General features: G+C 51.5%; 1 protein-coding gene across 4 annotated transcripts in view; it reads right to left on the reverse strand.

Annotated features, from left to right (window-relative positions):
- The window catches only part of RUSC2 (RUN and SH3 domain containing 2), a 36,397-nt gene continuing 14,503 nt past the window's right edge, over positions 1-21,894 (reverse strand). For 2 of the 4 annotated variants that reach the window (XM_030969048.1, XM_030969049.1), the window contains exons 2-12: positions 14,887-16,959; positions 11,815-12,603; positions 11,122-11,322; positions 9,796-9,939; positions 8,813-8,889; positions 6,579-6,753; positions 5,793-5,898; positions 4,713-4,759; positions 2,694-3,669; positions 1,916-2,089; positions 1-1,599 (exon numbers count right to left, since the gene is read on the reverse strand). In XM_030969048.1, the coding sequence (XP_030824908.1) occupies positions 1,419-1,599; positions 1,916-2,089; positions 2,694-3,669; positions 4,713-4,759; positions 5,793-5,898; positions 6,579-6,753; positions 8,813-8,889; positions 9,796-9,939; positions 11,122-11,322; positions 11,815-12,603; positions 14,887-16,852 (4,836 nt within the window). In that variant the 5' untranslated portion in view covers positions 16,853-16,959 and the 3' untranslated portion in view covers positions 1-1,418. The remainder of the gene's footprint in view (positions 1,600-1,915; positions 2,090-2,693; positions 3,670-4,712; positions 4,760-5,792; positions 5,899-6,578; positions 6,754-8,812; positions 8,890-9,795; positions 9,940-11,121; positions 11,323-11,814; positions 12,604-14,886; positions 16,960-21,894) is intronic. The other 2 variants (XM_030969050.1, XM_030969051.1) reach the window with 2 other exon arrangements.

Consider the following 21,894-nt stretch of genomic DNA (forward strand, 5'->3'; position numbering starts at 1 on the left):
AGCTCAATCAGCACCTTTTTTATTAATATGCATCATAAATAAAGAAATAAATAAAGGCGAGACACCTCATTCTAACAGGGAGATACAAATTAAATATGGTGCAACATCCGCTAAGCGATGTACAAGCAGGAGGTAACCTAGCAAGACCAGGGCCCCTTGCCATGGTGAAGCCAGCCCAGGCACGATGCTGTGAACAGCGTCAAGCCGGCCATGGCACCAAATACTGGCATGGCCTTTCATTAACACTGTTCCCCACCTGACAGGCAGGTGAAGATCCCCACTACAGCAGGCGGCATGAACATGGCAAGGAAGGGGTTGACTGGCATTGCCTCTACCAAGGACCCCAGGACCTCCAGTATCCCCTTGTGTTTGTGCACAACACTTATCCCCCCCACCCCACGGCACTGCTCAGCAAGACCAGAAACCCTGTGCCAAAGGGAGCACCACCCCTCCCTCCCCAGGCTCCCCAGCTCCCTCTAGGAGCACCCCTAATCTACTTGCTGAGAGCACTGCCCCCAAATCCCTAGCCCAGACAGGGACCCTGCCCTCATTCCCTCCCCTCCAGTGCCCTCCGCTGAGCATCCCAGGGCTTCCCAGGCACCGGTTCCCTGCTCAGTGTGGAGGGCACACGGCCTTCCCCCAAAGCACCCATCTCTGCACAGGGTGGCACTACCCATCCTGGACCTACGTAACACTGAACAACCCTGTGCCTTCCTCACAGCCCCTCACACCCCTTTGCTCCACACTCACAGACATACCCCGTCCCCCTCCCCTGGCTGCAGCCACGCACAGCCCCAGCCCTGCAGTGTGGCACTGCCAGGACACTTGTGCCGGTACAACCCACCAGGAACCACTACAGCACACTAGGACAGGGATGCTCCAGTGTGAGGGAGCCTACCTTGCAGTGCCCCAATAAACACAACTCATCAACCCAGCCTCGCAGGGACCCTGCCAATGCAGGGTGCTCCCACCCCTTCAGCTGAGGATGTCGGGGATGATGGATGCTGCAGACTGCACTGCCACCCCCAGGCAGGGGACGGCCAGCATCCTGCACCTCCAGCACCCAACAGCGGGGCAGCGCAGCCCTGGCAGGGACTGCCTGGGTTCCTGTAATGTACAAGTCCATGGCCTGTGGGTGCTGCAGACAGTGAGGGGCGGAGGGGGGGGTCAGGCGGTCCCTGGTGTGGCTGCATGCATGGCGATGCCTGGCAATACGAGGTGCAGCTCGCAGAAGACCCCGGGGGGCTAAGTTGGCCTTTGGCAGCTGCACAAGGAGGAGCAAGAAGGAACCACCTACGGTTACTGTATTCTGTAATGGCAGGAAAGGTAAGAAACTAGCAAGAAGCTGTGTTTGTTCCTCTGGCAGGGTAGGCTACCCCAGAGGAGCCCAGGGAACTGTGCTTGGCCTCCTAAACGTGTCAATAGTCCTCGTCCTCAGGGTGGGTGACGTACATGATGGGCACCAGTCCCTTCTCAGAGCCAAGGCTGCACTGCAGCCAGTCACCATCCACCTTGGAGATGACCTGCAGAATATCCCCTTTGTTGAAGCTCAGTTGTCCTGCCTCAGTGGCAATGTGATGGCAAAGAGCTTTCACCTCACTGCAGGCAGAAGGAAAGTAGGGTTAGCTCACCTCAGGACACCCACCCCACCCAGGGACCACTACAGCCCAGGGGGAGAGGAAAATACCCCCTGCTTCCTCCCCATCCAGCTCCCAGCTGCCCCCACAGCTCCCCATCGCCTGCAGATTGCAGAGTTGTGGTGGATCCATGCACAAGCTGCATCACTGCCCCAAACCATTCTCTGGTCCATGACTGTAAAGGGGGCCATGCAAATTGCAACAGGCAGAGCTGTGCCACCCTCAACCTAACACATTCCAGCGCCTGGAGGATTGCCCACTTGGTGTCAATCACTCACCAGGTAGGCTGAGGAGACATCCCCTGGACTGGTCGTGCCACAGCAGGTGCCTCAGGTGGTTCTGGATGGGGAGGTTCTGGCTCCGGGGCTGCTTCACGCCACATGCTAGCCCCAACTGTCTGGGCCACCAGCTGGAAGACAGACTTGTCCAAGCTCAGCCAGCCAGAGGGCAACCTGGAAGGAGGAGACAGAAGCAGTCAGTGGCAGGAAAGTGCATTCAGGGAAACAGAGCAGGTGCTCTTGTGGCAAGGTCATGCCTTAGAGGTTTGGCTTCACGCACTAAGTGCACTGCTAGGCAGCGTCCCAGGTCTCCAGGCAGGGAGGGCTCAGATGTAACACCACAGCCTGGACTGGGAAGGACATTTCCAGTGGTCATTTTCAGGAGCAGTAAGGGTGTGTAGAGGGAGAGGCAGTGCACAGGGGTCTCAGCTACTGGAGGCAACTTCGCCCTTCCCCCACACCTGTTGTAAGCAACATGGTTCTATGTTCTGTTCTCAACAAGTGGTTTTGGGAGGGATGGGGTGATAATGGGGCCATGTAGCAGGGTTTAGATGCTAAGGCAGTGACAGAGCTCAGGCAGAAGAGGAAAGCCTATGAGACAGACTGAGCAAGGATATGAGAGGAATTAAGGCAGGCTGGCAGGACTGAGCAGGGTTACAGACCCTTGATGTACCACCATGGTGTAGCCCAGCGGTCAGCTCATGGCCTGACTTCCACCTGTACTGCCATACTCCAGGCTAACCAGCCCTTCTCAGCCCCAAACCACCCCTGCCCTTACCTGTTTGGTTGTCTGGGCTCTTTTTGTACCTTCCTGGACCCAAACAAGTGTCCCCACTTGATGGGCTGGCTGCCCTCTGATGCACTGGTGCTGCTGTCCTCTTGGGGGGTTGCTGCTGCTGCTCCCACTCTTTGCTGAGCCTCCTTCTCCTTGCTGTGCTTTAGCTCTGTAAGCACAGAGTCTGGGGGGCTGCCCATCCAGAAGGGCCAGCTCCGTTCCTTCACCTCTTCACCGACTACTACCTGCTGGGGCTTTTCCAAGGGCTCTTCCACGGCTTCAGGACTTGGCTTGCTGGCTGCCTTGGGCCTCTCCTCCAAGGTGCCCTCAGCAATGGGACAAGCCTCTGCACCCTCCACCACTCCTTCGCGGGGAGGTGGTGCCTTCTGGGTCTCCACTGACCGGGGTGCAGGATTCAAAGCCGCTTTCTTCTTCTCAGAGCGGATGAACTTTGAGCCTTCGGCCGAACTCTCAATGTAAATCTGAGAAGTCTGCATGAGCTGGTACCACCAGCCTGCCTGCTTGTCCTTCTTCCCCTCCCACGTGCTCTCTCGCATCTTGCTCTGCTCTTCCTCCCTGTCACCTTCTCCGCAGGAGGCCCCCACTCCCTTGACCCTCTTCTCACTCACAGCTTGCTGTGGGCTGTGCCCTGGTGAGATGTCACCATCTCTGGCACTCCCTTGGCATGTTTCAGGGGCGGTGCTGCAGCCATCAGGATCCTCACTGCTGCCCCGGGTCCGCATCAGCTGCAGCGTGGAGTGCACGGAAAGCAGCAGGTCCTGCTTCACACGCAGCAGCTCCTTCTGCTGCTGCTGCTCTTTGCCCATCTGCATCAGGTGGTGCTCGAAGAGGAGGTCTAGGTTGAAGGGCAGCAGGGAGAGAGGCTGGAGTAAGAGCAGGAGCTCCTCAAAAAGAGGTTGGCACACACTGTGAGACAGGCACAAGAAGCCCACTGGTTGATAGTGTGCCAGGATGATGTCTGTAGGAAAAGACATTAATTAGAGGAGATGCTCTTGCCACCATTGCCAAGCCACCATGAAGCTGCTGAAGCTATGAGGAAAGGAGATGCACACCAGTTTTTGGTCACAGTGTGAGGCTCAGGCCTGGGTCAGGGAGCACCAGATGCTCTGTGACCTCTCAGCAAAATGGCCCACACAGAGCTTTCCAGTTGTACCTACAGCTAGGACTTGCCTGGCAGACTATCAGCCCAGATGACCTCTGCCACCAAATGGAAGAAAGAGGGGAATAACCGGACAGCCCCAGCTTTTGCTTACACTTCCAGGTCTTAATTATGGTGTAATAGATGGCTGTCTTCTGCTTCAGAAAGCCAGGATAAGCACAGACCATATTCTATTCTATTCTATTCTATTCTATTCTATTCTATTCTATTCTATTCTATTCTATTCTATTCTATTCTATTCTATTCTATTCTATTCTATTCTATTCTATTCTATTCTATTCTATTCTATTCTGTTCTGTTCTGTTCTGTTCTGTTCTGTTCTGTTCCGTTCCGTTCCGTTCCGTTCCGTTCCGTTCCGTTCCGTTCCATTCCATTCCATTCCATTCCATTCCATTCTACTATAAAACAGATACATCCAGTAAAATCTGCTTTTTGTATGTCGGGTTTTCCTTTCCATTTCTTCCTATTTTCCATGCCTGAAAAGTTTCAGGTAAGTGTGCACATCTCCAGGCATACTAAACTCTCAGGCACTGGGCAGGGAACATAGAAATTTGGGGAGGCACAGATGTGATCACCTGCAGACAGACTGAGGGATCTGCACCAAAAGCCTTGGGTACTAGCTGTGGGTAGGAAGGAGAATGGAAGTCCAGGTTCAGGTGGAAGGAGCTGCATGATGCTTGGACTTCCACCTGGGATTTCCCTGCTACATTGGGTCCTTCACCTCAGGGCAGAGAAGAGCAGCCCAAGCTGAGAGAGCAACAAGAGAAACACATTTCCATCCCATGCTCTATTTGTGTGCAGAGTTTGGCTCCCACTGCAGCCCACAGCCTTCAGGCTCTTACCTTCATGGTTGTAAAGGTGGTTGAACCAGAACTCCAAGGACCGGATACTGCAGGAATGGAAAATTAGCAGGGTAAGAAAGAAACAGAAAATCTATTAAACCCATTCATCCTCACTGTTCTGCCACAAGAAGTGTGGCTGGAAAAGGGCATTTACAAAGCATGAGTTTGTGAACCTCAGGGAAAGGACAGTGGCTTGCTCCCATAAGCATGCCTTGATCAGAGACACTCAGCCTGTCACTGAACATCTACATGGCTTTACATGTGCAACTGTAACCACGAATAACTGTGTTTGCAGCAAGATTCCTCACTGTTCTACTCCTATGTCCTTGATAGAGCTTTGTTTTGCTGAGAAGAGGCTGCTGTGGAAGAGGCAAATGATCTACAAAACGAAGACCAGTGCTGATGGCTCCGCTCAAAATATGCCAGTGGAGGAGAATGGGGTCACCCTGTGTGGGCAGAGCAGGGCAGAGTTTGTTCCTGCCTGAGGGAATTCTACAACATCTGGAGATCTTGGGAACTCTGTTGCCACTGCCAGAGCTCTTGCTGACCACCAGAGAGGAGCAGGGACACATCATCCTAGCAGTGCTTATCCCTTCACCCACAAAAACATATTACAGCCTTCCTCTCTTAAACACAGCAGAGTGCGCACATTCCTTATGCAAACTAGAAGGGCCAGTCTGGAGTCCTGGACCAGGAAAATTTCTCCTTCAGAACCTCATGCCTTGGGATCCACTGCAGCTCCAGGAAACAGTGGTTTAAAGAGGAATTTCCAAGAGTAACTCATACATATATTATGTCTAACCTCGTATGAAGTTTGACAGAGTTTTCTCACCTGATGTTTTGGGGCTAAAACAGACTGACCCAGTTCTTCACTTGGCTACAGCCACTCATTCTCACTCCTGACCTGGAAAGAGTTCTCTGAGGCTTACAGCTTCTTCTTTCCCTAGCCTGCTTCTGGGAAGTGGCTTCCCAGATTCTTAAGTTTGTTTCATGGTCACCTATGCCTGCCTGCAGTCAAGGACCAACAGCTGCTGCCAGCCCTGGATAGGGACATGCAGTCACCCCAGGGGTCCTGCTTACTTGAGAAGGCCAAAGATGAATGCATTGAACCGCATGGTGTGGTTGGTGAGCTCTGTGTACTGGCTGATCTTGCTGTAGAGGCTGTGCAGCAACTTTGTGGAGGGCCCTGTGGAGAGAAGAAAATTGTTGAGATTAGCTGTGGTGAGCAAAGCCAAAACTGCACCACAGGATGGAGCATCAAGGCAAGACAGACACTGTCTGGGTGTCTGTGTCTGTGTGTGCACTGCCTCTCCACCATGCCAGTGTGAGCTCACTCCATACCAACACTTAGACTACATGTAGGAGATGGGCTGTGATCCATCCCAGACCGCCACTCCAAAACTCTGGGAGAGTTTCATTACCACAAGGACCTGCCTCCCACACTTCAGTGACAATCACAGCCACTGGCTCAAAATCAGTGTGTAAAGAGAATATTGCGGTGTGTGCTTATAATTTGGGGGGTCTGCAGTCATAGAGATAACTGCAGAGCTCAAGATTTGCCAGAGTCAGGCTATGAGGCTTCCCAGTATGATGCAGAAACCAATGTGAAATTAATTTTGTTGGGGTTTTTTCCTTCCTTTTTTAATTGGTTAAGCCTGTTATGGGAGAATTTGCAAATTTCAGGGGAAATGACAATAACTACTTGGGAAGAACAAGGAAGTGCCCCTCCCTTCTTGCAAGAGATGGTACATGTGCACCCTGTTCCAAGCAGGAAACTGGGTGTTTTGCACCCCTATCCTTAGAGCAAACCTTCCCCAGCACCTTCCAACCACAACTACCACAGGCACTGCCTCTCAGCATCCATACCTAGCTGGGTGGATGCCTCCACCACGCTCCAGGGGATGTTCCTCCTCTGGCCAATGATCATATCCAGGACGTAAGCCTTGAGCCCATCACTCAGAATGTCCCGGACAGCTGGGCACAGGTATTTCAGGATGAGATGCCCCACATTGGGGCTCACAGAGCTGTTCCCAAGTTTGGCCTAATGGAAAACAGGCAACAGGGAGAGTGTTGGTAACTGTTTTCAAGGTACAGATGCATGGAAACAGTTCAGCCCCACTACAGACACCCAGCAAGCAACATCCAGGCAGCTCCTTGAACATGCAGGGTCTTTGCTTTCACTCCTGATGCTTCATACACCAGTTCTGGATTGCTCTCTGCAAGCTCTTCCCCAGGCTGGGAAGAAGCAGTAGCTTGAAAAAATAATATCCCAGACTGGGAAGAGGATATCCCAATTAGAAAGAATGCCTCGTTCTCCAAAGAGGGATAACAAGGCTCTCCTGCTGGAGGAAGAAAAGAGCTGGGGATATTCCTGCTGCTGTAGATTTTCTTGTAGCTAGTTTTGGATTAGGAAGCACCAACCCACATAGAACCACTAGCACTGAGGGGTTACAGAACACTTAACTCAGTGACATGTCAAGCTCTAACTCCTAGAGATTACTATAAATAAACAGATAAGGGCAAAATGGATGGCCAGAGCTCAGACTGAGGTGAAGAGGAGGTATGTAAGAGCCCATGTAAGAGCCCAGCACCAGCAGAGCAGGGACACATTCTGCTGCTTACAGCCTTTGAGCTGCCAAGGGGTCTATCCAAATGGGTCAGGCAATGGTGCACAGGGCACAGATTTTACCAGCTGAGCTGGAATTATACTGACCAGTTGGCACAGGTTCACAAAAGCCCTGAACTGAAACTGAACTTGGCTCAGGAATAATCCTGTCAGATCCACTGAGCACGGCAGCAGCAGGGATGGATGCTGCCTTTTGACAGGTGAATGCTCAGCCCCTGGCACACTGATGTATAAAGAAACCGAGGTTAAAACCACAAAACCACAGCACTGTCTGATAAGAAAAGTAATGGGGGAATGTTGCAATTATTCCCCAAACCTACACTGCAAGTATTGGAAATTCACAGTGAAGCCCTAAAAAGCCATGGGAATCTCAACAGCTCCAGTTATGTTGCACAGCAATCTCTGCATCGGCAACAGCCGTAATTAGGACAAAATTACACTGGGTTCTGAGATAAGATTGAATGGTTTTGGAATTTGTCCCAGTCAGGTTTCTCGTGGGGATGGCATGCCAGAGGAATTGTCATGTCCAAATAGTGTCACATTGCTGCCCAGAGTCGCCTGACTGAAGCCAGGCATTCAGCACTGAGAGGAGGCAACACAAACGTGCTGGGTGTCACAGGACTGCAAACAATGCCTGGTACAAACACAAGCAAAATTGCTCTGCTTCTGTGTTATTCTAGAAACGGGGGATGAGGGAGCACAGGCCAAATACAGCCAGCTCCAGGGCAACCTAGATGCACTTCTGTGTTATTCCAGAAATTGGAAATGAGGGGAGCAAGGGCCTAACACAGCCTGCCCCTTAGATGTACTCTAAATACTCTAATGTATTCATGGTAAGGGCTACCATGGGTGTGACCAGCTGCCCCAGGTGAGCGAAGTCTGACGCACTTTTTTATCATCATTAAAATGATTCAATATCTCCTATTAAAATGTGAGATGCTGAGGGATGGGGAACACTGCACTGTACCCGGGCACCAGTGCCAGACCAGAGTCATGGGACATGTGAAGAAGGGAAACACATCTCTCCACTGTGTGAGAAAAAAGAGCTGGTGTGCTGCATCAGACCAGAAGGGCAGCGGTCCGGTGTGTCTTCTTATAAAGAGCCATAGTAAGTACATAAAGAAAGAGTTAAATCAGAACAAACGTACATAATACTTGCCCTTTATACTTTCACAGCCTACAACTATTTCCAACTCAGAGTCTAAGCTGGACATTATTCCTATGTGTTTAATAAACATAATTTCCCTATGTTTTTCTGATCTTCCTTTAAATACATCTATATACTCCATCATGCAGCAGGAATTGTCATAGATTTACTATCTGCTGCATGGTGTGACATCCCGTTTGTTTGATTTGTTCTTGGTACTCCTGCCTTCGTTAGATAACCTGTAGTTTTTGACTGGAAGAGAATGGAGAGGCAATCTTGCTCTGTACTCTCTGTGCCACCCAGAATGGAGTTGGATGCAAGACATACCTTCACCCCTGGATCCCTGCTCGTTCCAAAGTGAGCCACAATCAGGTCAACAGCAGTGTTGATAGCCTTCACAAGACCTAGTGGAAAACAACAGGTCAAAGAGCTGCCTGAGGGGCTGCTGGGATGGACTCTGACAAAACACTCCTGGAAGTAATCAGACAGGGGCACTGCAAGCCTACATCTACACACAAGCCCTCTCTGCCAAAAAACACGCAGAGACTCTCCTAAATCCTCACCAAAACTCTTCCGGCTGGCTCCAGCACTCACCTATCAGACTGCCAGTAGGACAACCTGTCAATATTCCCAAGGGTCACCTCCATGCCCCATGCCCTGAGGCAGCAGAGATGGGATCTGAGGCAATGTGTCTTTTGCTGCCTTGGTGCCACAGGCTGGAAGGGCAGAAGCCTTGCATTTGGCAGGTTCTGTCGTGACTTTCAGTAACAAGCCAGTGGTGTATAATCTGTCACCTGCACCAGGATAATGTGAGAACAGAACTGAAACAGAAGGGAAAGCTGCCACCTGGTAATCATGAGCACATAGCTGGCAAAGGCATGGGAACCTTTCTGCACATCCCTTGCCTCTGAAATGATAACAATTAGCTGTCAAGTCCTGCCAGCCCTGCCCCTAGCATGGATCCCACCACAGCAATATCTTGTCCTGCTCTGGAATCTTTTCTCCCACCTTTTTATATAATTGATACAATTTTATACTACTTATGTAGGACTGAACAGACTTTTAACCTAAATTACAAAATCTGAGCTTAGCACATTGCAACATCATACAGATACACACAGGTTTACCTTTGTACACAGAGCCTGGGGTGGCAGCATGCCCTGCCTTAGGGTCACACTCCTGTGCCTGTCTGCTCTCTCTGCCCATTCCTGTGCACCTAAGATCCTTTCTAATCACATTTCCTGGGAGAAGCAGCTCAAGCACACTCCATGGCACATTATACATGGTCCACCAGAGATGTATGCACTCACCCTTCTTCTGCAGCAAGTCGATGGAGATGGACTCTGTGTTGCCATCTGGGGAGAGGCAGAACTCAGCAGGAGGTTTCTCCGCTAGCGAGAAGTAGTCAGGGAAAAAGTCATTGTAGGTAAGCTGGAGTTGCCTCATAGACTGCCCTGCAGGGATAAGACAGAGGGGACAAGAATCAGCCCCAGTCCCACGCACCGAAGCAGCAGTTTTCATGCCACCTGTCCTCTGCTGGGACAGCAAGGCTACAGGCTTGTGGCCACCCCAGCAGTGGTTTGCAATGTGTGCCTGCACAACTGATACCCAAGGCCTACCCGAAATCACCTCCAGCTTGACTGGGGGCCCACAGGTTCTGGAAGATGCTGTGGGACGTTCACTCTCATGGGCTAGGGCTAAGGGAAATCTTGCTGCACCAGACTTCCCATGCTGCTGCAAGCAGGGTCAGAAGTCAGCACAGAGAAAATCATTACTTGTTGCACACAGGCATCCACAGACAACAACCTGCACGTTTGCTGCATGCTCTCTGGGATGGCCTCTGTTTTCAAAGGGTGACATACATGGGAGTTCTCCTGTGTGCTTGACTTCCATCTGTTTTACTCTGTGCTATGCATTTTCCCTTGAAGAAAGATGGAGAAACTGTCTGAGTTGGCAGAGTGAGGTATAAGGCTTTGAGGAATTCCCTCCATGGCTTGAGGCTAGCCCTGTAGAATGCTCTTCCTCCCACAAACAGACCACACTGTTCTCCCCACAGGAGTGTCAGAGGTTCAGTCAAAAGCAGCCTGCCCCTGGGTCAGCCCTTCCTGCACAGGTTTTGGAGGACAGGGAAGACCTTAAGGGCAAAGCCTGCAGAAGACAGAGTCCTGTGAATGTCTTTAGTGTTATCAGCTGCCTCAGGAAATCTACAGCTCAGCACCCAGCACATTGTCAGGGCTGGGGCACAGGATGGTCAGGCACCATGGGGCACAGATCTGAGATGTCCAAGGGCCCAAACTTCTGTGTGAGAAGAACTACAAGCTAACCACAGTCCAGGAACACTTATTGAGGTCTAAGCAGGCTCTTGGGCCATTCACTTTGCCCTTCAACCCAGCTCAGGGCTGGATCTGACTGCTCTCACCGCATGAAGAAGGAAGGCTCCACAAAGATTTGAACCAGTGAAGCGATTTTCACCTTCCTCTTGAACCTTTCAGCCTCACTGCAAAGAGATATATCATCCCTCCTGCTCTGAGCAGGCAGACCAGTGATGGATCCAAGCTTAACCTGAGCCTCAAGGAAACTGAGCCTGAGTCCCAAGGTCACCTCCCAAGACCCCCCGGGAGAAAGGTGGTGCGCACCGTTCAGCTTGCAGTGGAAATGGCTGGTGCTGAGAGCGCCAGGGAGCTCAAAGATGGGGTTGCCCCGGTTCAGCCGAGGCTCTTGCTGCCTCCTGTCCAGGCTGCCCGCTAAGCTGGGCAGCCCTGAAACGCGGTCCAGACCCAGGGGGTTCCTCCGCCTGTACTCCCGCCACTTCAGCGCTTGGGGGGAGAGGTGGTTCGCTGGGATGCCGCGGGCAGTGAGCACCAGACAGGATGACGAGAGCACACGGGAGGATGCGGAAGGGAAACGGGAAGGGAGAGTAAGAGAAAGATGGAGGACAGAGAAAGAGAGACAGCACATTACTCAGAGGTCCAGAAGCATTTCAGGACATTAGCACACGCACATGGAGACAGGCGGATGCCACTGCCTGGCAAAGCAAGGCAGGAGCTTGGGTGCCCTTGTGGATGCAGGCACAGAGGCAGCAGGTTTGGGGTGCAAGCACCTGGCATGGGGTGCTGTCAGACCAGCAGTCCACACTGCCCTCTCTGGAGACACAGCGTAGGAGTTGGGACTGGAGGGACATGCCCTTAGTGCAGGTCTTCCTGCAGCATCCAGATGCAATTTTATCCTGGTCTGTGGCTACAGGAAATGGTGGCACTATAGGGAGCAGACATAGCTACAGGGAGCTGTAGATGCTCCAGACTAGCAGGTCCTGGAGGATGGGTACCTACCATTGACAGGCCGTATTCCCATGCTGCTCAGGGGACCAGAGCTGCTGGTCTCACTGCCACTTCTCCAGTGTGAATCTGCATGGCCTCCTACTCTGCTCATGGACATACCACCCACCGAGAGGGGCGGGAGGGACCCACTGTGGAGTCGGTATTCAGAGAGTGGTGGGCTTGGCTCAAGCGGGGCCTCCTTCTTGGGAATCAGCTTGGGGTTCTCCTTTTGCCTCAGGGTGTCAGCTTTGGTGGCTTTGGAGGGCTGCATGGCACTGACAGCAGGAGATGACCTCGTGGGAAGCAGGTTAGCAGAGATGGGGCAGGACCTGCTTCTGGGGGGCTGGCTGTCTTCAGCTCTCTCAGAGGCGGGCGAGGAAGAGGAGTCCATGCTTTGGAAGAAAGGCACGTTGCATCGCACGGGGGAGTAGCTGCCCAGCGGGGACGGACGGGTTGTTTCGGGGCCAGGCTTCTTGATGCCCCCATCGCCACGCGAGGCAGCCCCGTCTGCTGAGCGCTGCTGGGTCACGAGCGTGCCATGGGCCTGGCTCCCTGCCACCGCCGCCTGCTCTGCCGAGGTGGCCAAGGCTGAGGACTGGGAAGTGGAGATCTGCTGGCTGGCAGGCCGGCTGCTGGACAAGCTGTACAGCTGGGAAAGGCTGGAGGCAAAATGGCTATGCAGGGCACGTGCCTTGGGTGGCTTGCTGAAGTGGTGCTGAAAAACAAAGGGCTGGATGGGCAGAGTCGTGGGACGCTGGTCCTTGCTGTAGCGTACCACAGGCTTGCTGTCTGTGCCACCACCTTCAGGGAGAGAAAGTGGAAGAAAGGGTGAGGAATGGGCAGAGCAACAATCATCCTCAGCCAAGCAGAATACAGGCAAAAGGGAATGTGCTCTCTGTTGCAGGAGGTAGAGGATGAGCTAGAGGCCAGTTACAGAGTGGTTTAAGTCTGAACTGGTTACACACATCAAGAGCTGGCAAGATAAAAGATAGGTGGCCCCAAGTGCAGAGTTCCAGATGTTTGGAAGAGCACAGCACTGCACCAGGACCTTGTCTGTCCTGGTAGGGTCACCAGCTTCACATCCTTTCCCAATCTCTTACCCCTAGACAGCACAAAGCCATGGGATCAGGTGCCTGCCCTTGAGCTGCCTCTGCCCAAGCAGTACCACAAAGACAAGGCCCAACACTTTGTAGTAGAGTCAGATTTCTCATCCCAAAGGACTGTCCCCTCCTACATGCACTGTGGACTTGCACAGCCCAGCACAAGCATTACATGCAATAGCATTGCAGCTCTGCATCCTGCATCACAATATACTGGTGCTGTTGCAAAGGCTGCCTGCTTCCCTTTCTCCCTCCCTATTCTTTTCACTGTAACTGCCCCCACTTTGGAACACAGAGCTTCCTTCATCCTTCATGCCTCCACCACACCTAAACAGGACATTCCTAACATTCCACCTCCAACCCTGGAAAGTGCCAGTCTGCTCCAGCAAATATTGTGCTAGGAGGTCCTGAGAGAGTGTGGTGGGCTGATCTATGTGCCTCCAGCTCCTGATGGAGCCACAAATATCCTGAGGGACACATCTGAAGTGAGACACACTGCACATTCAGTGCAAAACACACACAGCACTGGGTTCAAAATGCATAGTACTGGGCCTGACTGAGATCCCTGATCAGCCCTGGTGTACCCGCTGCCTGTGGGGTATTCCAGACTTTTCTCCCTGGAGCCAGCTTTTAGTAGGGCTTGCTTTCCCTCTAGCCCCTCTCAGAGCCTCTAGGCTTGCACGCTGCTCTGGGCTGGAGCACAGCAGATACGGCTCCATCTCCAGCTGCAGACAGGAGCTTCCTGCACAGCCCTGATGCCTGCCTTGCTGTCACTGTACAGAAGGAGGGACCCCATTGGTGTGGTGGGCAGCAACTGCTGGGACATGTTATCCTGAAAGCTCTTGTCTGCCCCCTCTTCCCTGAGCAGCGCCTGCTCCTTCCAAGCCTCCCTCTGAAGCTGAGGGCTGTTGCCATGCTGCCCTCCCCCAGCAGAGACCTGCCTTCACTGCCATCCCACACCAAGCACACATTCAAGGCTCATAAACACACAGGACAATAACTAAAAACCTTTTACTCCAAAGGCCAAAATCTCTACTGCCTCTGCCATGGCAATAAACCACATGTTCTCACCTCCTGCTAGGTATTTTCAGAACATTAAGTGGAGACAATCTGTTAAGGCACAACAATTTTTTGACATAATAGGGGCTATTTACTGCAGTGGTCTGGTTAGAGGCATTTTAGAAGGGTTTTTACCTGTGAAGCAGGTATAATATCTGCCTAGAGCAGAGACAGAAGTCTCCCACAGTGCTGGAGAAATGGCCATACTTCCAAAGGGAATGTCACACAGCTTCCTCAGGAGAACAAGTGACAGCAATATCAAGGTGGAATACAACTCACATTACAGGCTTCCCCACAGAGGTAACTGTGACAGTGGCTCCCCCTGGGAACCTTTGCTGCAATCCACAGCACTGTGGGGGACATGACCAGGATATTCCAGCCGAGACATGCAGACTAGACTCTGCAGGACTCACACTGTTAAGTCCTAGAAGAAACTGTGTGAGCTTCCAGGACCTGCATGGAAAGAGAATGCTGGCTGCGCCTCTTCCCCTTCCACCTCTGCCCTACATAACAGCAAAAAAGAAAGGCTGTGACTATGACACTGCTGAGCATTTTAACATCTCTGTCTCAGGAGCTAAGGGCAGGTGATTCTCATGGACAAGCACCCTGGAAGGAATACAACCCTTCAAGCTGCACAGACTCCCTCAGTATTAATGCCATGTCCTTGCTAACACAACGTGAGAGGTATGAACAAACCCTAAGGAGGCTTTGCAAATACAAGGACAAGACACTTGCCCTGACATGAGACTGAAAGGCTTCTGTGACAAAGCACAGCAAGGCTTTGTCCCAGGGACTGGCAGACCAGGAACCAAACTGCCCCGACACTGGTCTCTTATCACCATGCAGGTTTCCCTGCTGCTCCCCTCATATCCCAATGAGTTGCCTTCCTTTTTACTTCTCCCTTCTGCCTTGTTTGGCTCCTTACCGTCTGCTCGGGCTCTAACATCTTTTTGTCCGTGGCCACTGGCAGAGCCACCTGAGAAGCTGGCATCTGCCTCCGTCAGCAGGGAGAGAGAGGCTTGCTCACCTGCCCCATGCCCACTGGGGACCTTCTCACTGGAGACGGAGTCTTTGGTGGAACACAAAGCCTGGCTGTCCCCAAAAGCATGATTCAAACAGAAGCCCTCGCAGCTCCGGTTCAGGCCACGGATGAAGGGCATGGGTGGAAGACTCTGGCTGCGCCGAGCTCTTTCTTCAAGGAAGGTTGGGCAATCCCGCTGAGTCTCAGGGATAGGAGAGAACTCCAGGGAAGAGTCACCACTGGAGCGGTGCGGTGGGGAGGTGCCGTTCTTTTTCCGCCCTTTAGCCAGTTCAGCAAACGATGTCACCCTCTTGGGGGGAGAGCTCTGAATGGGTATGGCTGGACTTTCACTCAGCTTGACTGGGCAGCTCACCATGCGCTCCAGGGAGCCCAGCCTGCTGCCAGGACTCCTGTCCAGGTTCTGATCGTAGCTCCTGGAGCGCTGCCGGCTTGTGTTGAGGTTCGGTGGTGACACATTGACATAGACCTGACCCTCAATCATGTTCTGGCTGGATTCTCCCTTTGGCTCCTCTTCACTGCACTCTACATTGCCTTCCTGTCTCAGGTCGGGCCTTCTGAACAGATAGTATTCTGTGGGCTGGGCTGGGCTACCCTTGGTCTGGTCTTCTGAGCAGCTAGTTATGGAAGATCCCGCAGGGCTGGGGGATGACTGGGAAGACAAGTCACACGTGACTAACTTATAGTAATTCTGAGTAGCCACAACAAGTCGTGCTTGGCTCTGGAAGCAGGCAGTGAGGTCTGAGCTCTCCGATGTGCAAGGCTCACAGTGGAGGTGGTAGGAATTGCAGTTAGCATCAAGGACAGGTGAGGAGGAGTGTTGACACCCGCACACCTTCCCTGAACTTTCTGGGTTATGTGACTCGCAGGACATCTTGGATTCAGTGGGTGATGAGTGCAAATCCAGGTAAAAAGCTCCTGTGTCTGAGTGGCTGCAGAAGGAAGAGTCACAGGACAGGTTAGCTGAATTCAGGTTGGATTGAGGCTGACCATTCATTTTGTTGTAGAGAGCACTGAAGTTCACCAGGACCCCATCAGAACTGTTGCAAGAAGAGTCACTGATGTAGCCCATTTGCTGGTCAATCACTTCAGACTGACTTGATGAACTGTAGCAGCGACAGTGCTGGATCTCTGAGCTGGAACAACTGCATGTCCTGTGCAGGGCATCCTGATTCCTCAGTGGCTCACCCATGTTCTGGTTCCACTCCTGGTCACCACTGTCAAAGGAGAAGTTGGAGGAGCTGCCACGATGGCAGCTGCATTCATCCAGCTCCATGCGTTCCGAGGCCTGATGGCACCTGTTTGCATTGTTCCTCTTCTGGATGTCGTCACTGCCGAGTTTGTCCTCCTGCCCGTCCACCACACCAGACCGGCTGGCCATGTTCCAGGATTTCACAATGTGGTTGGAGTCGTGGAGGTGGAAAGGGGGCAAGGCCAGATCCTGCAGATTGAAGGGAGGCTTGCCATCAACGAGTGAGTTGTGAAGGTGGAAAGATTTTTGACCCAAGTCATCCCCAAAAATACTGAGGTCTTCACCCTCACTCAGCAGGAAAGGGTTGTGTCGCTTACTGACGCTAGGGACAATCAGATCCCTTGCTTTTCTTTCTTTGGGATCTGAGGCCTCTGCTGAGGTTTCAGAGGTCTGGAGAAAGCTGCTGTACACCAAGGAGTCAGTCTGCGAGAGGTCTCTGTCTGGAAGGGCAGAGGTCCGTGTAATGCTGAGCTCTGGCTGGCAGAAGGGGTTGGTCCTTTTGCTCACGGAGCAGCACTGTCTATCGGGGACCTGGCAATGCACCAGGGGGATGTGATGGACAATCAGCGTCTCACCAGTCAGTTTGGGTGGACTATCCATGGTGAGGAATACTCTTCAGGGCATCAGTGAAGCTGGTACCACCCATGAACAGGTAGGGCTGCACATGAGAGGCAGGGAGGACACTTCTCATGAGGGAATTCAGATACCTACAGAGAGACAAAATCACAAAGGAAGTCACCTCTCAGGAAAGGCAGTGGCTATTTAAAGCATCCTTGGTTTGACTGAAGATTTCATGTGTCGACAAGGATCAAACAGACTGGCTCCTTGTCAGCACAAGTCCCTGAGCACGAGGTTCTTCTTCTGGGAAACAAACCATCACAAAGTAAAACAAACATGTCACCCTCCATGCAGGCTCCTGGGACAACACCCGTGACTTCACCTGACCCCTCTCAAAGATATCTGAAGAGAGAAACTGATTTCAGTCAAGAGGCCAAAGGGCTGCACAGGATTTGGGCCAAACAAAGACCTCACTGCAGATGGCACTGTGTACTCACAGGAAAACTGTACAGGGTCTGAAGGGAAGCACTACACTGGTGAGAGCAGTCTATCTTCTTACACTGGATTGAACATCTTTGCTTCCTTTTAGGTACATTGAACTTTCCTTCAAGAACCAAACATGGCAAAGTCTTGCAACAGACACACACAAATGTCCAGGAAGAGACTGGAAAGAGGAGCAGACTGGAACACAAAAGTAGCAACAGTCATTCCTTTCCAAAATCCAGGAGACTCCATGAAGTCCTGAGCCCTTTTAATGGCGCCAGGGGGACATGCCAAAATATGCAACTGCTTAGGTACACAAGGATTTCCCCAGTGAAAAGGAGTGGATGACCTCAGTGGGACCATGGGGAGCCACTGGCATTGGTCAAATAGGTCCCATACAGCACACCGACTTTTGCTGACCTTTGGCTGATGGTGAAACCTCAGCTCAAACTGGTCTGTACTGTGCTCTGGCCGGGGATCATATCTCTCTGCCACAGTATCTGTGTCATTTACCTGCTTATTACCTGCTGCACTTCACAACAGTGTGACTGCCACAGTCCCAGGAGCCACACAGGCAGGGCACTGCACAGGCAGGGCACTAAGAGCCCCACTCTCCTTGTGTTCACAAAATGGCAGGTTCTTACAGAGCCAGAGGAATAACAAAATGGTTTGAGCTGAAGTGACCTTAAACAAAATCTTGTTCCAACCCTCGTAGGACCAGGCTGCTCAAAGCCCCATGCAACCTGGCCTTGAGCACTCCCAGGGATGGGCCAATTTCTGAGTAACCCGTTCCAGTGCCTCTCCACCCTCACAGTAAAGAATTTCTTCCTAGTATCTAATCTAAACATGCCATCTTTCAGTTTAAAGATTTTCCCTCTTGTCCCATAACTCTCTGCTCATGCCAAAAGTCTCTCTTCATCTTTCTTGTAGATGTTCACCAGCGTTTGACATGGGAGAGCAAAGGACAAACCCAGTTCTCCCACCTCACCTAACCCCAAGGTCCAGTCTACGAGCACCTCCAGCACAAGTCTGGAGGGGGTTTTCCTCTTGCCTTCCCTTCTACAGATCAGATAATTGAACACAGACAAGTGCATCAGCACGCAGCTAAGGCAGCAAGGAGAGGGAGAAACCACAAAAGAGAGCAGTAATCCAGGATGAGTCTGAGAGATTAAAAAATGAGCTAATGCTCTCACAGATCTGAAAACCTTGGCCCAAGCACCCTCGGTCAGCATTACACATCCCATAACTCATCCAGGCATCCCTAGTGATCACTGCACCCTGAAACGTGCATCCTGGGATCCTGGGATTGCTCTGGACTCCAGGGCCCCCACCACTGACCCCTAGGCTCCAGAAAGTGGTATTCACGGTGGCTTTTGCCTACCTTACCTCACCTCAGCCTTTGTTACTGTGGGTTGATAATGGATTTGGAGCAGACCTGCAAAGGCATGTGGGAGCACGGGAGGGAAAGTGAGAAATGTGGGTTAAATGAAGTTAGAACAAGAGCATGAGCAATGAGACAGCTACACAGAAACATCAGGAACTTCACTTCTTTCAAGGTGTAAGAATAGCAATTAGAAGATTATAAAAATGATCAAAAGAAATACTTTCCTCCCACGCACAGTAGTGCTTCTCACAGACACAGGATGATGCTGGCACGAAATAAAAACACAAAGAGGGACACAGAGCTAATGTTTGCAGTAAACATCCAATAATGCAAAAGCTAACGCTAACACCAGTGTCAGAAAACAGACAGGCCTTCTGGTAGATGGTACCAGATCTTACATGGCTGGAACACTCTCCTACATATCCACTTCTCCTGGGATGTTTCGTCCAGATTAGGCTCTGAGGAAGAGAGGACCACTTGGACCAGGTGGTGGATATCAATTGGACTATTAATTGTGCAACCCTAAACGCCCCCTCACCTGTAGTCTCCCTAAAACCTCTATTAGCCTTTACACCCTTTTCAGGGGTGTAAAAGCCTTTGGCTTACAAGCCAAAGTCTTACAAGCCTTTGGTTCCTTTCCCACAGCTGCTGCCACAGAGGCTGATGTCTAGTCAGCCCAGATCCTGGGGGGCAGATTTTCTTCATCAAGGATTCCTAGGACCCCATTGCTCAAGATCCACTGCGGATAACGCCAGCTCCTGACCCTGAGATCACACACCCACACACACACACACACCCACACACACACACACACACACCCTCACTCACTCATTCTCTTGCTGGAGGGGTGTTCCTGCCTCAATTTGGACCCTGTGCACCACTGATGGCACAGCAGGAGCTCTGAGTTTATCTGAGTTTATTTCTATTGCACTCAGGAGAAGTGGAGTGTCTTCTTATCCTGTCTTCCCACTCCCACCTCACAAACATTTCGGGTAAAAAGCTGGTCTCCCAGTGCCTATTCACTCATGTAGCCCACCCCATCTTTGTTCCTGCTCTTGTGTCTGATTGTAATGCTCAGATCACATCTCTCCACCAGGTTTTGCTGTATTTCAAGTGCTGCCACAATGCAACCACCTGAAAAGCATAATTTTGTAGATACAGACCATGATGGCAGCACACTTCATTACTGAAGCACCAGGTCTCTGCTGCCTCTGGGAAATAGCTGCTTGGAGCAGGCTCCCAGCAGCAGCACCCATCTGCTGACAGGCCCTGCTAAGCAGCACACAATTCACGTCAGCACAGAAGCTGCTGTGGGAGGACAGGCTTGCACAGACACACTTTGACATTTGACGGCAAAATGTCAGAGCTGACACGCAGCCATTTCCCATCTGTCTCTCCTGTGCTCTGGCTGTAACACAGGGCTCTGTCCACCTCTCTGGCTCTAGCAGCAGCACAGGCTCCCTGGTGGGCTGCAGTTCACTGCTCACCAGAGACCCTGCAGCAGACAGGTGCCCATCCTGCCCTCACCCACGACCTGCTCCCAGCGCCAGGCTCCGAGGTGCAGGATCACAGGTGATGTGCAGACAGCTCCGGCTGGGAGACATTCTGATGGCTTCTCTAGGGATAGGCACGACATTTTGTACCGTAGCTACTCCTCTTCTCTCCCCTCCAACCTCTCTTGGCTTCCTCTGGACTTAATGGTGCAGGGAAGTTGGCAATGGCACTGCGACCACAGGGACTGTTCAGTTCCCAACACCAGAGCATCCTCCCTGGCTGCGCCATTAGTTGACCCTTCCTTATTCTGGAAGACTGCAGAAGTATCCTTCCTCTTCCTACTCAGGGTCTGCTACACTGGGATTGATGTTGGGGAATAAAATGCAGCAAGCAGACCACTTTCAGATCTTGCTGGTTTTGATCAGTTCTTCGTAAAGCACTCACTTCACTTTTGCAACAGGAAATTTACAGATGTGGTTAGGCGGTTCATACCTGAACATTTTTTGCCAAATCAGTTAATTCTTATTGTTGTCATGAATCCTGCTCAATGCCACACACACAAGAGCAAACACAGCATCCAGCACTGATTCCTGCCTAGAACAGGGTGTAATAGCACTGCAAGGCAGAGAGACATGCAGGGAGCACTACGACTCTAGACACGCCTATACATCAGCCATTTTATTTTCAGATGTCAGAATTCTTGCCTTCTCCATACTGACACCATCTGCTGCAACATGGCAGATATGGGTTGTTCATTCAGGGAGCTCTTCCTTGAGGTGCTAACGGTTACCTGGAGAAGGTAAGGGCCACGTTGTGGATGCTTCATTCCAAACAGGATAATACAGAGCAGGGAAAATGGCTTTTTGTGAGACGCCTGCATTTGGTACAGAATTGCTCATGAATGACTGTACCCCCATGGAAATAAATACACACAACAAAAACTCCTTAGCTGCAGCAAAGCTCTAGGTAAAAAGCAGGTGAGTGCTGAGCAGGAAAAGATGGTTCAGCAGTGATCCGAGAGCTGCCTATCAGGTCATGTCTGAGCTTTAGAGAGGAGGTTGCATGCTGCAGGTAACAGGAGCATGCAGAATCCTTTGGGCTCTGGATCCCATGCCTTCTAAGTCCTTGCTGACCACTACACAGAGGCCCTCGAACCCCTCTCCTGTCACACCCCTAAGACTGAGGACACTGTGCTAATTCAAAAGTGGCTGGTGCAGCTTCACGGCTCCTCAGCATCAGGTACCAACTCCTGCCTCTGCAACACTGCTGAGAAGATGCAGAGGCCACCAGACCTGCTGCAATTGCCTCCAAGGACTGACGAGTTATGTGTAGTGGCTGCACACCTCCAGGCATACTCTGATATTTGTTATGGCTCTAGCCACAATTTTGGAGTTCTAGAGCTGAAATCTTAATACCCTGCTCTGCTCAGAGCTGTCCCCTGCACACACATGGGGTGACAGGGTTCAGCTCACAGTAACACAGGCTTCCTCATAAAATCTAATGCATTAGAGGAGGCAGGCAGAGATTTGAGAGATAAATGTGATTTTAATGTAAAAAGACTGCACATAGAACATGGAGAATGAGAAAGCAAGCACAGCATCATCAGAACTGTCAGCTGGAGGCAATGCTGGCTTTTTGGAGGATGGCTTTTCTGAACAGATTATTGTTTCTATGAACCTCAGTCACTTCATCCATGAAATTGAGGGTCCAAAGGAAACCTTTA

The sequence above is a fragment of the Camarhynchus parvulus genome, chromosome Z, assembly GCF_901933205.1.
Source record: "Camarhynchus parvulus chromosome Z, STF_HiC, whole genome shotgun sequence".
In the NCBI taxonomy this organism is placed as follows: Eukaryota; Metazoa; Chordata; class Aves; order Passeriformes; family Thraupidae; genus Camarhynchus; species Camarhynchus parvulus.